General features: G+C 39.9%; 1 protein-coding gene across 1 annotated transcript in view; it reads right to left on the bottom strand.

Annotated features, from left to right (window-relative positions):
• Fbxo28 (F-box protein 28) overlaps positions 1–16,413 on the bottom strand; it is a 29,575-nt gene that overhangs the window by 10,350 nt on the left and 2,812 nt on the right. Inside the window, exons 2-3 of the mRNA XM_059280350.1 lie at positions 5,800–5,909; positions 2,385–2,523 (exon numbers count right to left, since the gene is read on the bottom strand). Coding sequence (XP_059136333.1) covers positions 2,385–2,523; positions 5,800–5,909 — 249 coding nt within the window. The remainder of the gene's footprint in view (positions 1–2,384; positions 2,524–5,799; positions 5,910–16,413) is intronic.

Raw genomic sequence — 16,413 nt, 5'->3', positions numbered from 1 at the left:
GTACAGTAACAGACGGCAAACATAAAGTTCTTAGTTCAGTATCTAGAAATTAAATGCTACAATTCTGTTATTCTAAAGATAGTGGTGGGTTTATGGATAACAAATCCTTAAAAAGAAAATGGCTATGAAACAATCCAAATACTACTAATCTTGTTAAATTAGCTTTTTGGGGAGGTAGGGGTTCGAGACAGGGTTTCAGGGTTTCTCTGTATAGCCTTGGCTGTCCTGGAAGTTGCTTTGTAGACCACGCTAGCCTCGAGCTCTGAGGTCCACCTGCCTCTGACTACTGAGTGTGGGAGTAAAGGTGCGTGCCACCACCACCTGGCTTAAGTTAGCTATTTTAATTAAGAAATACAAAGTAAAGGCAACATTTTTAAAAAGATGTATTTATTTTATGTATATGAGTGCTCTATCTGCATATACAACTTTATGCCAGAAGAGGACATCAGATCTCACTATAGATGGTTGTGAGCCACCATGAGGTTGCTAGGAATTGGACTCAGGACCACTAGAACAGCATCCATTGCTCTTAACTGCTGAGCTGTGTCTCCAGCCCACAGCAACATATTTAAAAAAAAAAAAAATTATTGAGTATAATGCTGTTGTTTTAAGCAAAACATAAGCTATTAAAGAAGGTAATTTTAAGAAACAAAAATCCAAGTATGATAAAACATGTATCTGAATAAAAATAAAAATTGTAATTTTTGGCTGTTTTCAGTCAATTACTGGCTTGTTGGAGAAAAAACTCTTGTGAACAATGGACATGTAGTGAAGAAGGCTGAAAGGATGCAGTAGGTGTGTGAGACACAACATGCTGGAGTCAGTTCTCTTCAACAATTTCCCCAGGCCTCAGTTTTCTCGCCCATGGAACAGGAGAGCAATGTGTGTCCCACCTCCCATACAGGCTGTGGGGACACAAGGAAGGACACATCTGAAAGGTGCTCCAACAAGAACGTGCTTCCTAAGTGCACAGTGTGGCAATGACAAGAAGGGACAGAAGGACACCCACCTTCTGAGGTGAATGTCCTACAAAGTTCCTCTGGGCGAGCTCTACCAGTCTAGGAGCTGCCTAGCAATGCTGAGGCCCCACAGCATCTGGAAACCCGAAGGTATGTTCATTGCTGCCCACAGGTTTGGTACTAGAATTTCAACTGAAAAGCCAACAAGCAAAACTTCAACTCGACTTCACTGCAGTTGCTCAGGCAGTACAAATCTATGTGTCAGTCATGTGAACCCAAATGAAGACTGGCAACAACTTCTGTAACGGCCAGATATAAAACACTCATCTTTGCAGGCCCCTAATCCAGCCACATAGCCCTGTTAGAACAACTGAATGCACTTTCTTTAATGGTAGGAAACTGGAAGCTGTGTCTGCTGCTTTCATTATTAAAAATGAGACACACAGTGAAAATTGTCTATTGGAGAGGACAAGCCATATACGCTCAAAGAACTTCAGCAGCACACAAAGAGCTAAGGGCTATACATAGATAAAATCTGGCATAAAAAAATCTAAAAAAGTTTTTAGTTAGTCATGCTCTTACAGTATCTTACAAAAGCATTTGTAGGTCATATGAGGAAATAAGATGCAAGAAAGATTTGAAACAAAAGTATAAGCCATCAAAACAGATGTTATTCAAACTGAGAATGGGATCAGTATCTACATACAATATTGCCACTATAAATTGTTTATGGAAATAATCTCACTAGGTATTAAGAAGTTCCCACCACTGAAAGGGCACTTTTGCCAATGTCTATCAAGAAGCAAAATGATCTTTAAATCCATTTCCATTGCTTCTATATCTCACTTGAATCTACACTTAATTCAACAAGTAGGATGCTCCCACAAGTTTCAAGTCATGCAGAGTGGTTGGGGAGGGGGATTTACTTAATAACAGTACAAGTACCATACTTAGTGTGGTAAAGAGGACTGACTACTCCTTAACCCTGGTGTATTCCCACACAGCAAATACTACTCATTAAATTTGAAAACTTATAAGTTCATCATTACTAAACATTTCTCAAATAAAACCAAACCCAGTAAACCCTCCATCCTACCTTCCCCCAAACTGTAACAATCTTGAAGGCAACACAATCCGTACCTTGTTCAATGCAGCATTTCTGGTATTTTGACCATAAAGGTCAAAATGTTTTCTTAACTATGAACCCCCACCAAGCCTCTCATTTCTACTGTGCCTTTTACAATTAGAATTTTAAATGTCAAGATCACATGAATGATACATATTTATAATTGTACAGAAAAGCTAAATATAGTCACTAATAAAAACTCATTCAGAGAAGTAATAATTCTGACATCACAAAAAGTGGTTTGTAAGACTTAGTTTACCCAGGGCAGTCCAGCCTTCTGGGTATGCGGCACTGGTTACCTTTCCTGGGATGAAGCAACAGAGGTTGGAATCCACATACTTCATGAAAGTCATATTTAACAGTGACAGCCTTGTTTCCACAGCAGCAAGGATGTCTGCATGACGGGCTAAAGAATGGTTTCTCCTTTCTGACTCTCTCCTGAAATAACAATAAAAGTCAGTGGCAACCATTAAAGCAGTCGTGTAGAATAAAATGTTAACCAATCAAAATATCTTAATCAAACAGATGAACTTTAACATGCTAATTTAGACATTTGCAACTGGGTCATAACTGTAATGCTCATATATCTTTAACAAGAACTATTGCTAACAAAATAACTGTTTTAAAAAATCACTTTGTTTGAAGACATAGTAACAGCTGGCAGTGTAGCACAGTGGTAGACTGCTTGCCCAGTACCTGTGAGGCCCTGAGTTTGATCACAACACACCTCTCCCTCTCTCTCTCTCTCTCTCTCTCTCTCTCTCTCTCTCTCTCTCTCAATCTTTTCTCAGAAGTAATTCATATGTGAAATTCAGTATTTCTTTATTTAGAAGGCAGTTGTGCACACACTGTAGCAATGCTACACGCTATTTAGTATGTAGTTGAATCAGAGTAGATTCTGTGAATTTAGAGTGGCATGACCATTGCTATTATCTAAATTCAGCACACCTTCATCACCACAAAAAGAAAACTTGTACCACTCATCAGCTGCAACCATCTGCCAATTCATCTACCTTTTGTTTCTATAATTTCCTTATTCTGAACACTGGAATAAATGGGATTGTGATGGGTAGCCCTTTGTGGATTTTCACATTTCTATCGTTCACTGATCTTTTTATTGCTGAATAGCATCCCCTTATATACAGGTATCATCCCTTTATACATCTGGGTTGTTTCTATGTTTTGATTATGAATAATGATCCTAAGAACATCTATGTATAAGTTATGTGTTTTTATTGTGCTGGGAATCATGTATGTGATTTGAAAGAAAATGTTCACAAAGGGAGTGGCACTATTATGAGGTGTGGCCGTGTTGGAGGAAGTACGTCACTGTGGAGGTGGGCTTTGAGGTCGCCTCAAAGCTCAAGCTACTCCCAGTGAGACAGACCACTTCCTGTTGCCTGCAAGATGTAAGACTCTAAGCTACTTCTCCAGCACCATGTCTGCCTGCATGCCACAATGTCTTGCCATGATGATAATGGACTGAATTTCTGAACTGTAAGCCACCCCAGTGAAATGTTTCCTTTATAAGAGTTGCTGTGGTCATGGTGTCTCTTTACAGCAATAGAAACCCTAACTAAGACAACATATAAGAACTTTGTACATGCTAGTCAAGTGTTCCACTGAGCTATATATAGCCTTCAAGTTTTTGTATGGACATAATTTTAATTTATTTCTCTTGAATACACACTTAGGAAAACTGTTTTATTGTAATATTTCTGTTTAGCTTTTAATTGGTTCATTTCGCCTTTTACAAAAGGATTTATTTAATTTATGTGTATGGATGTTTTGCTGCACGTATTTATGTACACTGTGTGGAGGGCTTGATACCCATGGAAGTCAGAAGAGGGTGTTGAATCTCCTGGAACTGGTGTTACAGAAAGTTGTGAGTTGTTATGTGGGTGCTAGAAACTGAACTTGGGTTCTCTGCAAGGGCAACAAGTGCTCTAAACTGTTGAGCCATTTTTTCAGGTTTCAGTTTGTCTTAAGACAGGTCTCATCACAGAGCTCAAGCTGGCTTCAAATTTGCTTTGTAGCCAAGGGAGGCCTCAAGCTTGTGATTCTCCTGCCTCAGTTTCTTGAGTTCTGAAATTAGAGGTGTCTACTATGCTATCTAGCTGCTGAAGCCATGCTTGCTTGTTAACATGATGTGCTCTAGGGGTTCAAGAGCAAGCACAGTCACCTACAGCCCTCTCTCGAGTGTGGTAGTAGCCAGCTTTATGTGTACAAGTTTTTGTTCTAGCCCCATTTTTTTTAAAATGTGTGTGTGTGTGTGTGTGTGTATAAAAAACAACCTGCAGGAATCAACTCTCTTTACATGACTTGAGTTCTAGGGATAGAACCCGGTCATCAGTGCACCTGTGAGCACTGGTCACCTGTGAGCAACCCTGCTGACCCCTAAGTCTCAATTTATTTTATTTTTATTATTTATTATTATTTTGAGACAAGGCCTCTCTATGTAGTCCTGCTGTCCCGGAGCTTGCTATGTAGACCAGGCTGGCCTTGAACTCACAAGAGATCTTCCTGCCTTTGCCTCCCGAGTGCTGAGATTGAAGGCATATATCATCTCACCTGACCAGTTTTTGAAAAACATCATTCTTTCTCCAACTGAACCTTCTTGGCATCCTTACTGAAAATCAAATAACTATACAAGGGTTTATTCTCCAGATTCTCTATTTTATTCCATTGATCTATATGTCTATCATTAGACTTGTACCATACTGTTTTGATTACTGCAGCTTAGTACTAAGTTGTAAAATCATAAAGTATTAGTCTTCCGACACTGCCACTCAAAACTGTGTCAGTTATTCTGGGTCTCTTATATTTCCACAAGAATTTTAAGATTAGCTGTCCAAATTCTAAAAAATATGTATGTATAGAATTGAGTCTTGGTCAGGACTGTGCACATACACACACACACACACACACACACACACACACACACACACACACAGTGTATAGATATGTGTGTATGTATGTGTGTGTGTGTATATATATATATGTACATACATACCCCCCCCATATATATATAGACTTGAGAAATGCTGTCACAATAACAATATAAAATCTTCCAGGCCACAAACATATGTGACCTTCTATTTATTTACGTCTTTTTCTCTTCCCCCCATTCTCTTCTCTTTAATTTGGTTTTCTGAGACTCTTTCTTTCTTTTTTAAAGATTGGGTTTCATGCAGCCCAGGCTGGCTTCAAATTCCTGATCTTCCTGCTTCCACCAGCCAAGTGCTAGGATTATAGATATCAACATCACACCTGACTCAGTATTTGTTTGTTTTTTTGAGACAAGGTCTCCCTACAGAGCCCTGGCTGTCTTGGAACTCACTGTGTAGACCAGGCTGGCCTCAAACTCACAGAAATCTACCTGCCTTTGCCTCCTGAGTGCTGGGATTAAAAGTGTGCTCTACCACTGCCTGGCCTGTGACTCATTATTTTGGTCCTCTTCATGAACAAGTGTTCTTAACTGCTGAGTCATCTCTCCAACCTTCTTATTTTTTTCAAGACAGAGTTTCTCTGTGTAGCCCTGTCTGTCCTGGCACTTGCTCTGGAGACCAGGCTGGCCTCGAACTCAGAGATCCGCCTGCTTCTGCCTCCCAAGTGCTAGGATTAAAGGCCTAGGCCACCAGTGCCTGGCCAGATTGTTCATTTCTCCCCGAGCAGACGCGCCGTGCCCCCACCGCCGCCGCTTCTCGAACGTACCTTGGCAGCTGTGCTTTCACTTGCTTCTGACATAGATTGTGGTACCTCTCCACTTTCAGAAATCCCTGATTCAACATTCTCTGACAGACCAAGTCCATTCTTTTACAGACCTACAAGCAGAGGGGAGACAGATTTGCAATATAAAACCACGAACCAAATCCCTAATGATGAACTTGGATGGGATAACTGGTGGGAAGGTCTCTGTGCCGGTACGTTCCCAAAGCCTTGTCCAACCTCTTACTGCCATGGAATTACTGAGCTGTCACTAAGAAATCCATGCCTGGGCAAAGCAGTGTCACTTACTCGGGTGTGAAGGATACCCTGTCTGCAGTATGGAAGATCAGTAAAAGGATGCACCTGGAAGCTTTTAATAGTTTGAAACATTCCCTTTTATCAAAAAAAAAAAAAAAAAAAAGGTAAATTCAAATTTTAGTCTAATCTCAGAAATAAAAGAATGAGAACTTTTATTTCTCCTAGTGATTTGGGTCAAGATGTCCAAGGCTTTCAGACAAGATGCTGTTACATTCTCCAAAGCATCTCAATGTACAAAGGCAAGCACTTTTGGGTGCTGAAGAGACTGATTTTTAACACAGAAGCAGTGTGCCGCCTGAAGGCCTGAAAGCCTGGTCTGTAGGTGTGGATGGTGTCTAGCTCAGAGACAGCTGAGACAATGACAAGAATGAGATTAAATCCTACATGCTAATCCCTTTGGAAAACTCTAAACTGTTGCATAAAATTGTCAGGTCACCTTAAAACGAACCCGAAGCCTCTGTTCTACAGATTTAATTTCTATATTTATGAGTAATCTTAGTATCTTTCTTATCTTTTAATATTTTAAATCCAGCGCATAAAATTTACTGGTTTTGGTTTTTTTCCCTGAAAATTTTATAATGGTTTGGTCATCAACCTAAAGTTTACTTCTCACTGTATAGGCTAGAATCTGGAAAGTACAAGCTACTGAAGTGAGTGCCTACCAAGGCCATGCCAATTAGCGGAGGCTACCTCATGCTTCTTATCTGCCCTATTCCATTATAGCATCTATGCACAAATACTTGCTATGTATTTGTTAAGATGGAATCCCTAGTTTATTTCTCCTGGGAACACAGGAAGGCAAAAATTCCTGTACACTGAGCTGAATTTCATAAAGACTTTCATGTTTTAATACTGAATCACAGCATGCCACATGAAACGCATTAGGGAAAAGTTATTTCAACTGTATAATAAAGTAAAACATAAATTGAGGGTAGTAACACACACCAGTAATCCCAGCACTCAAGAAACAAGAGGCAGGAGGGTTATTTCAAGTTTGAGGAGTACAGTGTGAGCTCCAGGCCAGCCAGGGCTATGTAGCAAGAACCTGTCTCAAAAATCCAAATCATTGCTTTTAAACCCACTGAGGGGTCTGTTCATTCAAAGGCAAAGAGTAACTGAGATTTACTTTCAAGTGGAATGCAAAAGAATATTTTGAATAAAGCACAATAAACTATTTCTACTTTACCATAAATAAATAAATTTAAAAGTGAGGTTTCAAGAGGGTTCAATGTCATATACACATAGGCCTAGCAAGCACAAGGCCCTGGGTTCAATCCTCAGCTCAAACAAACAAAAAAAAAACCCAAAATACAAAAAAACCCACCTACATATTTATGCCGGGCGGTGGTTGCGCACGCCTTTAATCCCAGCACTCAGGAGGCAGAGCCAGGTGGATCTCTGTGAGTTCGAGGCCAGTCTGGTCTCCAAAGCGAGTTCTAGGAAAGGCGCGCAAAGCTACACAGAGAAACCCTGTCTCGAAAAACCAAAAAAAAAAAAAAAAAAAAAAAAAAAAAAAGAGCAAGATAGACAAGGTCGAACATAACCTGGCTGTCCTTGAACTTACTATGTATCAGAGGATGGCCCTGACTTCCTGATCTTCCTGCCTCAACCTCTCAAGTGCTGGGATTACAGGCAAGTGCATCACACCTGATTCTGAACATATGTGCATCCCTGTGCACATGCATTATAGACAGAGGTGTGTGTAGGGGTGTGTGTGTGTGTGTGTGTTCTAGACAGAGACTGACTATGTGGCTCTGGTGGGCTTGGAACTCATTACATAGACCAGGCTAGCCTCAATAGAGATCTTCCTACCTCTCAAGTGCTGGTATTAAAGGCAAGTGCCACCCCACTTGGCCTTTAACATGTTTTAAATGAAAAATAATTTTCTTTTAAAACCATGTTTAAGCCGGGCGGTGGTGGCGCACGCCTTTAATCCCAGCACTCGGGAGGCAGAGCCAGGCGGATCTCTGTGAGTTCGAGGCCAGCCTGGGCTACCAAGTGAGTCCCAGGAAAGGCGCAAAGCCACACAGAGAAACCCTGTCTCGAAAAACCAAAAAAAAAAAAAAAAAAAAAAAAAAAAAAAAAAAAAAAAAAAAAAAACCATGTTTAGTGAGAAGCACTATTTTATATTTTTCAAAGTTCTTTCCTATAAGAAAATTCTAAAAATTAATTCTTCAAGAACACACAAATAGATATTTTAGTTGTTACTAACATATAGACAAGATCACAGGCTACATAACTACTAGAAAATGGTGAGAAATACAGTATCTTAGTACTTTAACAGAAGTATCTGCAGGGCTTAGCTGCTCTTCCAGCACTCATACGGTGGCTCACAATCCTCTGTAACTCAGTTCCAGGGGATCTGATATCCTCTTTTGGCCTCCCTGTGCATCAGGTGCACATACGGTGCACAGATATACATGAAGACAAAACACCCAAAAACATTAAAACCCCAACCACAAGAATGAGTTATCTGCAATCTTACAGAGCCCATTTTGGGAACCTCTGTGGGCTCTCTAGAACACACTTTAGACATTCAGTATCCTAATATCCTAACATGGAATAAACATACCACCACAAACATAAGTACTGAATTTTTTTGTGAAAAATATGAGGAAGAAAAAGACAGTATATTTATGTGTGAAATGGAAACAGAGAGGGCTAAATTCTCATCTTTCAAGGCAGATAGTTAAGAGAAAATGAGAAATAGTGGTCAAAGATTTCAAATTGGTGCCTCTGGAGTAAGAACTGGGGACAGCAGGAGGCAAGAGAGCTAGCTATTAAAATCCCTTTCCTGTAAAGTCAGGAAAGTCTGAATAAAGACAGATATTTCTTGTCTCTATAGACTCTGCAACATCCCTAGGTTCTGAGATTAAATAATTTTTTGAACAACCACATATTTACAAACCCCCTAAGGTCAATCAATTATTACTGTAACAATTGTAAGGTACTGTTGAATTACCTGTTATGAGTTTTGTTCCACTGGATCAAGCTGGTTCTAAGGATTCCATTGTCTTTCTTTAACCATGTAGAAATTCAATAACAAGAGTGCTTTACTAATTTGAGTAGATAAGAGTCACTAATGAGAACCCAAGTAAACACAAAAGTCAACCAAGGGAAAAGGCACATGACTAAAGATTTGAATTAAGCTTCTAAGGAAGAAAGGGCAAGACTGCAGAGTTACAGGTGGTGGTGTCTGCAAAAGGACAGAGTCTAAAAGGAGCAAAGCACCAAGCAGATATTCCTGAAGATAGATCAGGTGGACAGGGAAGGCAAGAGATTTCCCAAGTCTTGAGCTTGGAAATCAGATAATGAGAAATCTCTCTAAAAGAACCATCACCAATCTTTTCAAAGATCTGACACTGGACAGTTGGCTGGTTATTTCTATAAGCACTGTAATATTAGGGTTAAAAAATGTACTTCTGAAAACTCACTGGAGACAGCTGAAATTAATATGGATCAACCTCAGAGGAAAAAGGAAAAGATAAAAAGAAATGAATGCTTATAAATGAAGCCTCCATTGACGTCTGTAGATGGAAGCTAACATAAAGGACAAAAAGAGAAAAAGAAAAAGCAAAACCCAATTCGTCACGAAGACAAATTAGAATAGCACCACAGAAGCCAACATCAAAACCACACGAAGCATTAGTCAACAGCGTCTGACACGCAGTGTTTTACTGCTCCTTCTCCTTTCATGAACATTCAATAAACACTGACAGCAGACACAAAGGTACAAACGACACACACATCTTTTGTCTAGGATTCAAAGAGGCAGTCATCTTGGGAAACCTGGACCACACTGCATTTCCCCACAGCAAGCAATTTAATGACCACTGCTGTCAATGCATGCTAACTCAAGCAGTGGTGGAGCACCACACCACACTCAACTGCACCGCACTGCACAGCAGAAACAGTTCCCAAACTGCCTCATCTAAGGGCAGTTCTAAATTTAGGGATATGCTAATAATTTTCCAAGGCTCAAGGAAAAAATGTTGTTTCTCTGGTTATTAACATCAACGAAAACCCTAGCAAATTGGCAGTTTACCTAAGACACCAGTTAAAAATACAGAACATAATAAACAAAGATGATGCCTATGTTAGAAACCATTGGGGCTCATAGGAGCAGGCTAGAATGGTAGAAAGAAGAGGCTGAGAAGGGTTGAGTGGGGGGTGGGAAACGGCTAACCAACAGTCACTAAGTACGTGAGTGCAAGGTAACTACAGACATCGATCATATACAGTGCACTTATAAAATGCCAGGAAAAGATTTTTAATTTTTCTACTATATAAGAAACTATAAAAGTTTGAGATCCATATTTATCCCAATTTGGACATTACACAACAGATATGTGTGCCCAAATCTGCTCCAAGCATTGGTGGTACATGCCTGTAATCTTAGCACTTGAAAGGAAGAGTTAGAGTAGAGTTCATGGCCAGTCTGGGCTAAATATCAAGTCCAGGCCAGCCTGGACTGCACAGTAGGACTGTCTCAACAAGCTAATTGACTAATAGTTTTCCAAATATGCACAACACTTATGCATCAACTTAAAAAGAATAAAGGCTGGGGGCAAAAAACAAATGATGTAGGAAACAGCTTTTGGCAGCATTCATGATTTTTAAAAGTCACAGTCAAATATAAAGATCAAGTCTAGCCGGGCGGTGGTGGCGCATGCCTTTAATCCCAGCACTCGGGAGGCAGAGCCAGGCGGATCTCTGTGAGTTCGAGGCCAGCCTGGGCTACCAAGTGAGTTCCAGGAAAGGCACAAAACTACACAGAGAAACCCTGCCTCGAAAAACCAAAAAAAAAAAAAAGATCAAGTCTACATAACAGATGTATGTATCTGTTAATTAATAGTTCTTAAAGTTATTTTATCTGTATAGATTTTTGCATGCACATGTCTGTGTATTATATGCAGGCATGATACCCACAGAGGCCAGAAGAACTCCTGAACTGGAGTTACAGGTGGCTGTGAGCTGCCCCATGAGGGCTGGGAATGGAATCCTGGTCTCCCGGAAGAGCAGCAAGTGCTCTGACTTGCTGAGCTGTCTGTCCAGTCCCAATTTTTCTAGTTTTATTAAGAAAAAATAAACGCTACATAAGAATTCTTGGAAAAATATAACATCTCCCCCCAAAAAACTCAAACAAAGGGCACTGATGGAATCCACATTGTACAGGAATGACACAACGGTTTCAGCATTAGGAAACAGGACAGGTTCCCTAAGTCATTAATTACTGCAGGACTTAAAATGTAATGTTTATCCTTTCTAAAAATCATTTTTTAACTTAAGTGGTATTAAAACTTTTTCTTCACATATATTTGTTTGTTAAGTTTTTTTTTTTTTTTAAATTGGTGTTTTGCCTGTATGTATGTCTGTGTGGGGGTGTTACAGTTGTATGCTGTCATGTGGGTGCTCGGAATTGAACCTGGGTCCTCTAGAAGAGCAGTCAGTGCTTTTAACCCGAGCCATCTCTCCAGCCCCCTTCATGTATTTTTTTAGAAACTGTTTTAGATTTGTTGTCACATGGCCTTTCTTGACAGTGCAAAACAACTGTATGATCACTGTGTGAAACTTGCAATTTTCCTTTACTGTCTCTGAAGTCAAGTTTTAGTTAATTCTCAGGTGGACACTTGACTGAGCAGCTTATAATATATGATGCCCTTTAATTTACAGCATTTCCTCCTCGGATGCCTGAGCTGTCTTACAAATGCTACCCTAGAAGTCTTCAATTTTGTTCAAGATGCTGTGAAGACTTTCAGATGTAACTCATATAACCACAATAACATATTCAGTAGATCAAGATACACTCTGATTTCGTAAATACTGAGTTATGAAACACTAGCTTGGAATTGAGGAAATTGTGTAATACAGCTTAGTTTTCTTACAACATATTCTTTGGTGCTCTAGAGTTTTCAAAAAAAAAAAATGAAGCACTTGATGTTTTTCTTTAAATAACTCAAAAGCTATCATTAAGATGCAACACCCGAGTACAAACTACTGATAGGAGTCTATAGAGCAGAACTTCCTTTGTCACTTGTTTTGACCGGGAAAGGGTCCTGAACATAGTCTAGGATGAATCTGAACTTGGGGCAATCCTCGTGTCTCAGCTTTAAGTGTTGAAATCACAACTATGTGCTACTATACCTGATTTAAATAGATTTTACAAGTTATATGACCTGAACTCTTCCAAAGATCAATAGCAGAAAAGAATGAAAATGTATAATACTCTAGAACTTAATTCTTTATCATATCCGAGATGTCGGATGCTACAGAAGACATTTTGAGGAAAAGTGAGAATGCTGAATATAAGCTGGAATGCTAAATTCCCTGGAATTAGATGACACTGTGGTGATATGAGGCAAGTATTTAGAGGTACATTTTATATTTGTGCTCTTCAAATGGGTTAGTACAGATGAGCTACATCTTTGCCTAAACTGCTCCCCCCCATTTAGAGTAAGAGAATGAGCAGACAAGTGAGGAGCCAAGACAGATATGCCTGGAATTAATGACAGATGAAAAGTCATTTATAAAATGAATAGTGAATGAGGACATCCATTCTGCCTGTTTTCTTTCCTATTCACCTTTTTAGGGAACTCACCTTCATTTGCCCCACCCAAAGAAGGATCAGCTTACCAACTCTTACATAACAGTATTTTAATGTTTCCTAAAAAAACGATGTCCACCTTAGATACGCTGTCTAACAGTACTTGTGCTAATACGCAGTATAGTTATATATATGGGTGATTTGCTTGCACGTCTTGTACACCATGGGGCCTTGGAAGCCAGAAGAGAGCATCGGATCCTTGCAACTGAGTCACAGATGGTTGTAAGATGCCAGTCCTTGAGTGCTGGGACTCAAACCCGGGCTCTCTGGAAGAGCAGTCAGTGCTCTTAACCACTATGATATATTACATACACATCATAATTCTCAATCATCAGCAGGTAGTATTATAAGAAATACCTTAGCTTGGGTGGTTTGTCCCTTAGATATACACTTGAAAGAAAATACAAATTCATTTTACATTAGCCTGAGAAAAACAATTAGGAAGAGTCTGTTCCCAGGATTCCTATAAAGCCAGAAGAAAGACTTTCTGATGATTTTTCTGTTATTTAGGCTGTTCTCCTCAGTAAAGGAAGTGAGCACTGATTAAAGTGAGGGTACTTTGATGTACCCTTAATGAAGAATGGCTATCTTGTTTACACTATGCTAATTTATTCTCAGGATTTTGTGTGTCCCCCCCCCCCCCCCCCCCCCCCGAGAGATGATGACTCAGCAGTTAAAGGTGCTTCCTGTTCTTCCAGAAGACCTGTTTGGTTCCTGCACTGACATGAGGGGGCTCATAGTTGCATGGAACTCTAGCTACAGGGAATCCAACACCTTCTGGCCTCTACAGCAACTGCATATATGTGGCGGACACAGACACACACATATAAATAAAAGCAAAACAAATCTTAAAAAACGTTTTTTCCTTGAGGTAAGAATAGTGGTGCATGCTTGTAGTTGCAGCACTTAGGTGGTGCTGGCAGGAAGACCCAGGGTTCAAGGACCCAGAGTTTTCTAGTTTGAAGCCAACCTGAGCTATACCAGACCTGTCCACCTCTGGCCTCCACATTCACATGCACATACATGAATTCACTGGTGTATGTATGCCACCTACAAAGGCATGTACATGACAACACCCATACACTTGCATGAAAATAAAATGTAAAATATTAAATTCATGCTGGGATGAATTAAAAACCTAAAAAAGATCTAATCTAGTTCAGGCAAATAAGCACTACTTTTTCAGTAGTTAGTGTAAGTCACATAGAAAACCCCTTTACTTCACAATGATGTGACTTTCTATTGTTTATCTACAACAGTGAAATGTTTTAAGAACTATATTGTTCAATACACTGAAAGCGTACACTGTATCATAGACTCTGGAAGGCCTGAATGATAGATACATGGTGAATAAGAGGAGATAGAGTGGGAGGATTACCAACACTGACCTTATTTCTCTCTGGTACCTGCACCTACACAGGTGAACACACATGCACACAAAACAGGAAAAGAATCCTCTCATAGAAGAAATCAGACGTATCTGCAAACCTTGTGCTGTCATTTGGATCTGGAATGTCTCCCAAAGGTCCACATGTTAAAGACTTGGTCTCCAGCTTGGCATTGTTAGGAGCTGCCCATACTTTAAGAAGAAGGGCCTACTGGTGAGTCTGAGATCACTGGAGCTGTATCTTGTCAGGGGACTGGGGAAACCCAGCTCTCTTTCTCCTTGCCTATCACAGAGCAAACACTGCTGCACCATCACCAGTGGCCTCAAGGCAGTAGGTCTGCACAGTTAAGAACTAGAACCCCAAGATTCCCCAGACAAACCATTCTCTTCATCAGCCCATCTCCTCCTGGTTTCTCAGGCTGACAGAAAGCTGAACACCACCTCAATAAACTGAATGATATGGATTCAACCTCATGCCAACCCTTTCAGCCAATCCTCCCAGATTATTCAGTATTTTCCAGGGTTTTCTGAAGGTAAACAGTGAGGCTCGAGGCAGCTTGTTTCAGGGATCTCTTCCTTTAGAGGCTAGAATTACAAGTGGGCTGTTATGCCCACCTGGCATCTATGTGGGCTTTGGGGATCTGATTATTAGGTATTTTCCAGGGTTTTCCAGCCCCTGTTCTGCTACTGTTCTTAGACATTTCTCCTCACCAAAGTCTGTCAATCCTAGAGAATACCAAAAATAGTTTCTTACACTTCACTGTTCTGCGGAATAAAGTTCAAGTATAGGTGGAAACTACCCAACAGCACATTTAAAACTTGATACTCCCAGATTCAACCTCATGCCAACCCTTTCAGCCAATCCTCCCAGATTATTCAGTATTTTCCAGGGTTTTCTGAAGGTAATGTTGTACTTGTACTACCTGGTAAACCCCATGGTCCTGAAGAAGTTTTTCCTGCTTACTTCAACACTCTTTTATTTATGCTTTCTGCCTTTACTATTCTGGTGCTTCGTAAATGTGTTAGGAAGGGTATGTCCATTACGTTTCCATAATGATACTGTGACAGGATTGTTGGTTGAACTCTTTTCCTTTGTGAGTTCTCAGGAAGAATGAGCAGAAGGGAGGAACTGTCCTTACAAAACAATATTCCTTACCTTTACTTAAGTACCTGCTAGGAGAGAACTGGGAAGAAAACAAAATCCACAACACAGCATACTCTGTAAACAGGGTGGTGGTTCTCAAGGTAGGTGGGACTCCTGGGGTTTCCAAGCCCCTTTCAGGAGTCTGCATGGCCAAACTAGTCTCATAATGGAAAAGAGGTGACTCTTTCACTTGCTCACAGGTATCCAGTTAAGGTTTCCAGAGCAATACAGTAATAACGTGATGCATTGTAATTCCGACAGTTAGGGTGTGTGCTCTATATTCTTGCGTTTTATGGAATTGTTTAAGGTAAGCTCTTGGGATCATCAATAACCTTTAACAAAGAGTATAAAGGTATACTGAGACAAAAAGGTCAAGAACTTCTGGTATACAGTGAGAAACAAAGCAGAGAAGATGTCCAATTCAAAGCAAAAGAAAAAGGCCTCTTCGTTGTCCTTCATATTTCCTACTACCAACCCAATCTATAACTAAAGCCTTCTAATATGTTAAAAAAAAAAACAAAACAAACAAAACAAACAAACCATGAAAGGAACTATAAAGAGCAGAGTCCATACTCTAGAGCGATCTAGACAAGTCTCTTGGGACAGAACATGGCTTTATATACTTGGTTGCTGACTGGAAATTTCTATTCCAGATAATAAGCAATATTTCTTGATTTAACATGCAGTCATATTTATGCTCTGAAATGCTAACAGTTCCACTCTATTTGCATGAGCCCCACTGGAATTAGAGGGGGAAACCACTGACAATATCTCTACTATCTTCAAAATCCTCTCATATACAGAACACTGGACCCATGAGCCAAAATAACACATTCAAAGTTATCTCTGATATGCTCCCTAAGGGTAAAATCTCAATTCTTGCCCATGGCTACTTGTTTCAAAGTCTCTCAGGTACTTATTAAGGGGTCTGGGTGACACACCAAAGCTGCACCAGTACTAATGTGTCTGTCTTACTGGGAAAGCAAACAACTCAAAATACATACTTTGTCATTTGAAAAGCTGTATTCAGCCAGATACATTATAAGAATTAAATACTTAAAACTATTTTTGTGGAACCAGAATTTTCAGACTGCCTATGTTTGGGGAGCAAAACTTAGTGTTAGAAAGAGAGCCAATTTAATAAGGCATTCAGACAGACCCTTAGAA

The sequence above is a fragment of the Peromyscus eremicus genome, chromosome 15 (assembly GCF_949786415.1).
Source record: "Peromyscus eremicus chromosome 15, PerEre_H2_v1, whole genome shotgun sequence".
NCBI classification, from domain to species: domain Eukaryota; kingdom Metazoa; phylum Chordata; class Mammalia; order Rodentia; family Cricetidae; genus Peromyscus; species Peromyscus eremicus.
Note: the sequence above shows the minus strand (reverse complement) of the source record. Positions and strands in the feature narration are given on the sequence as shown.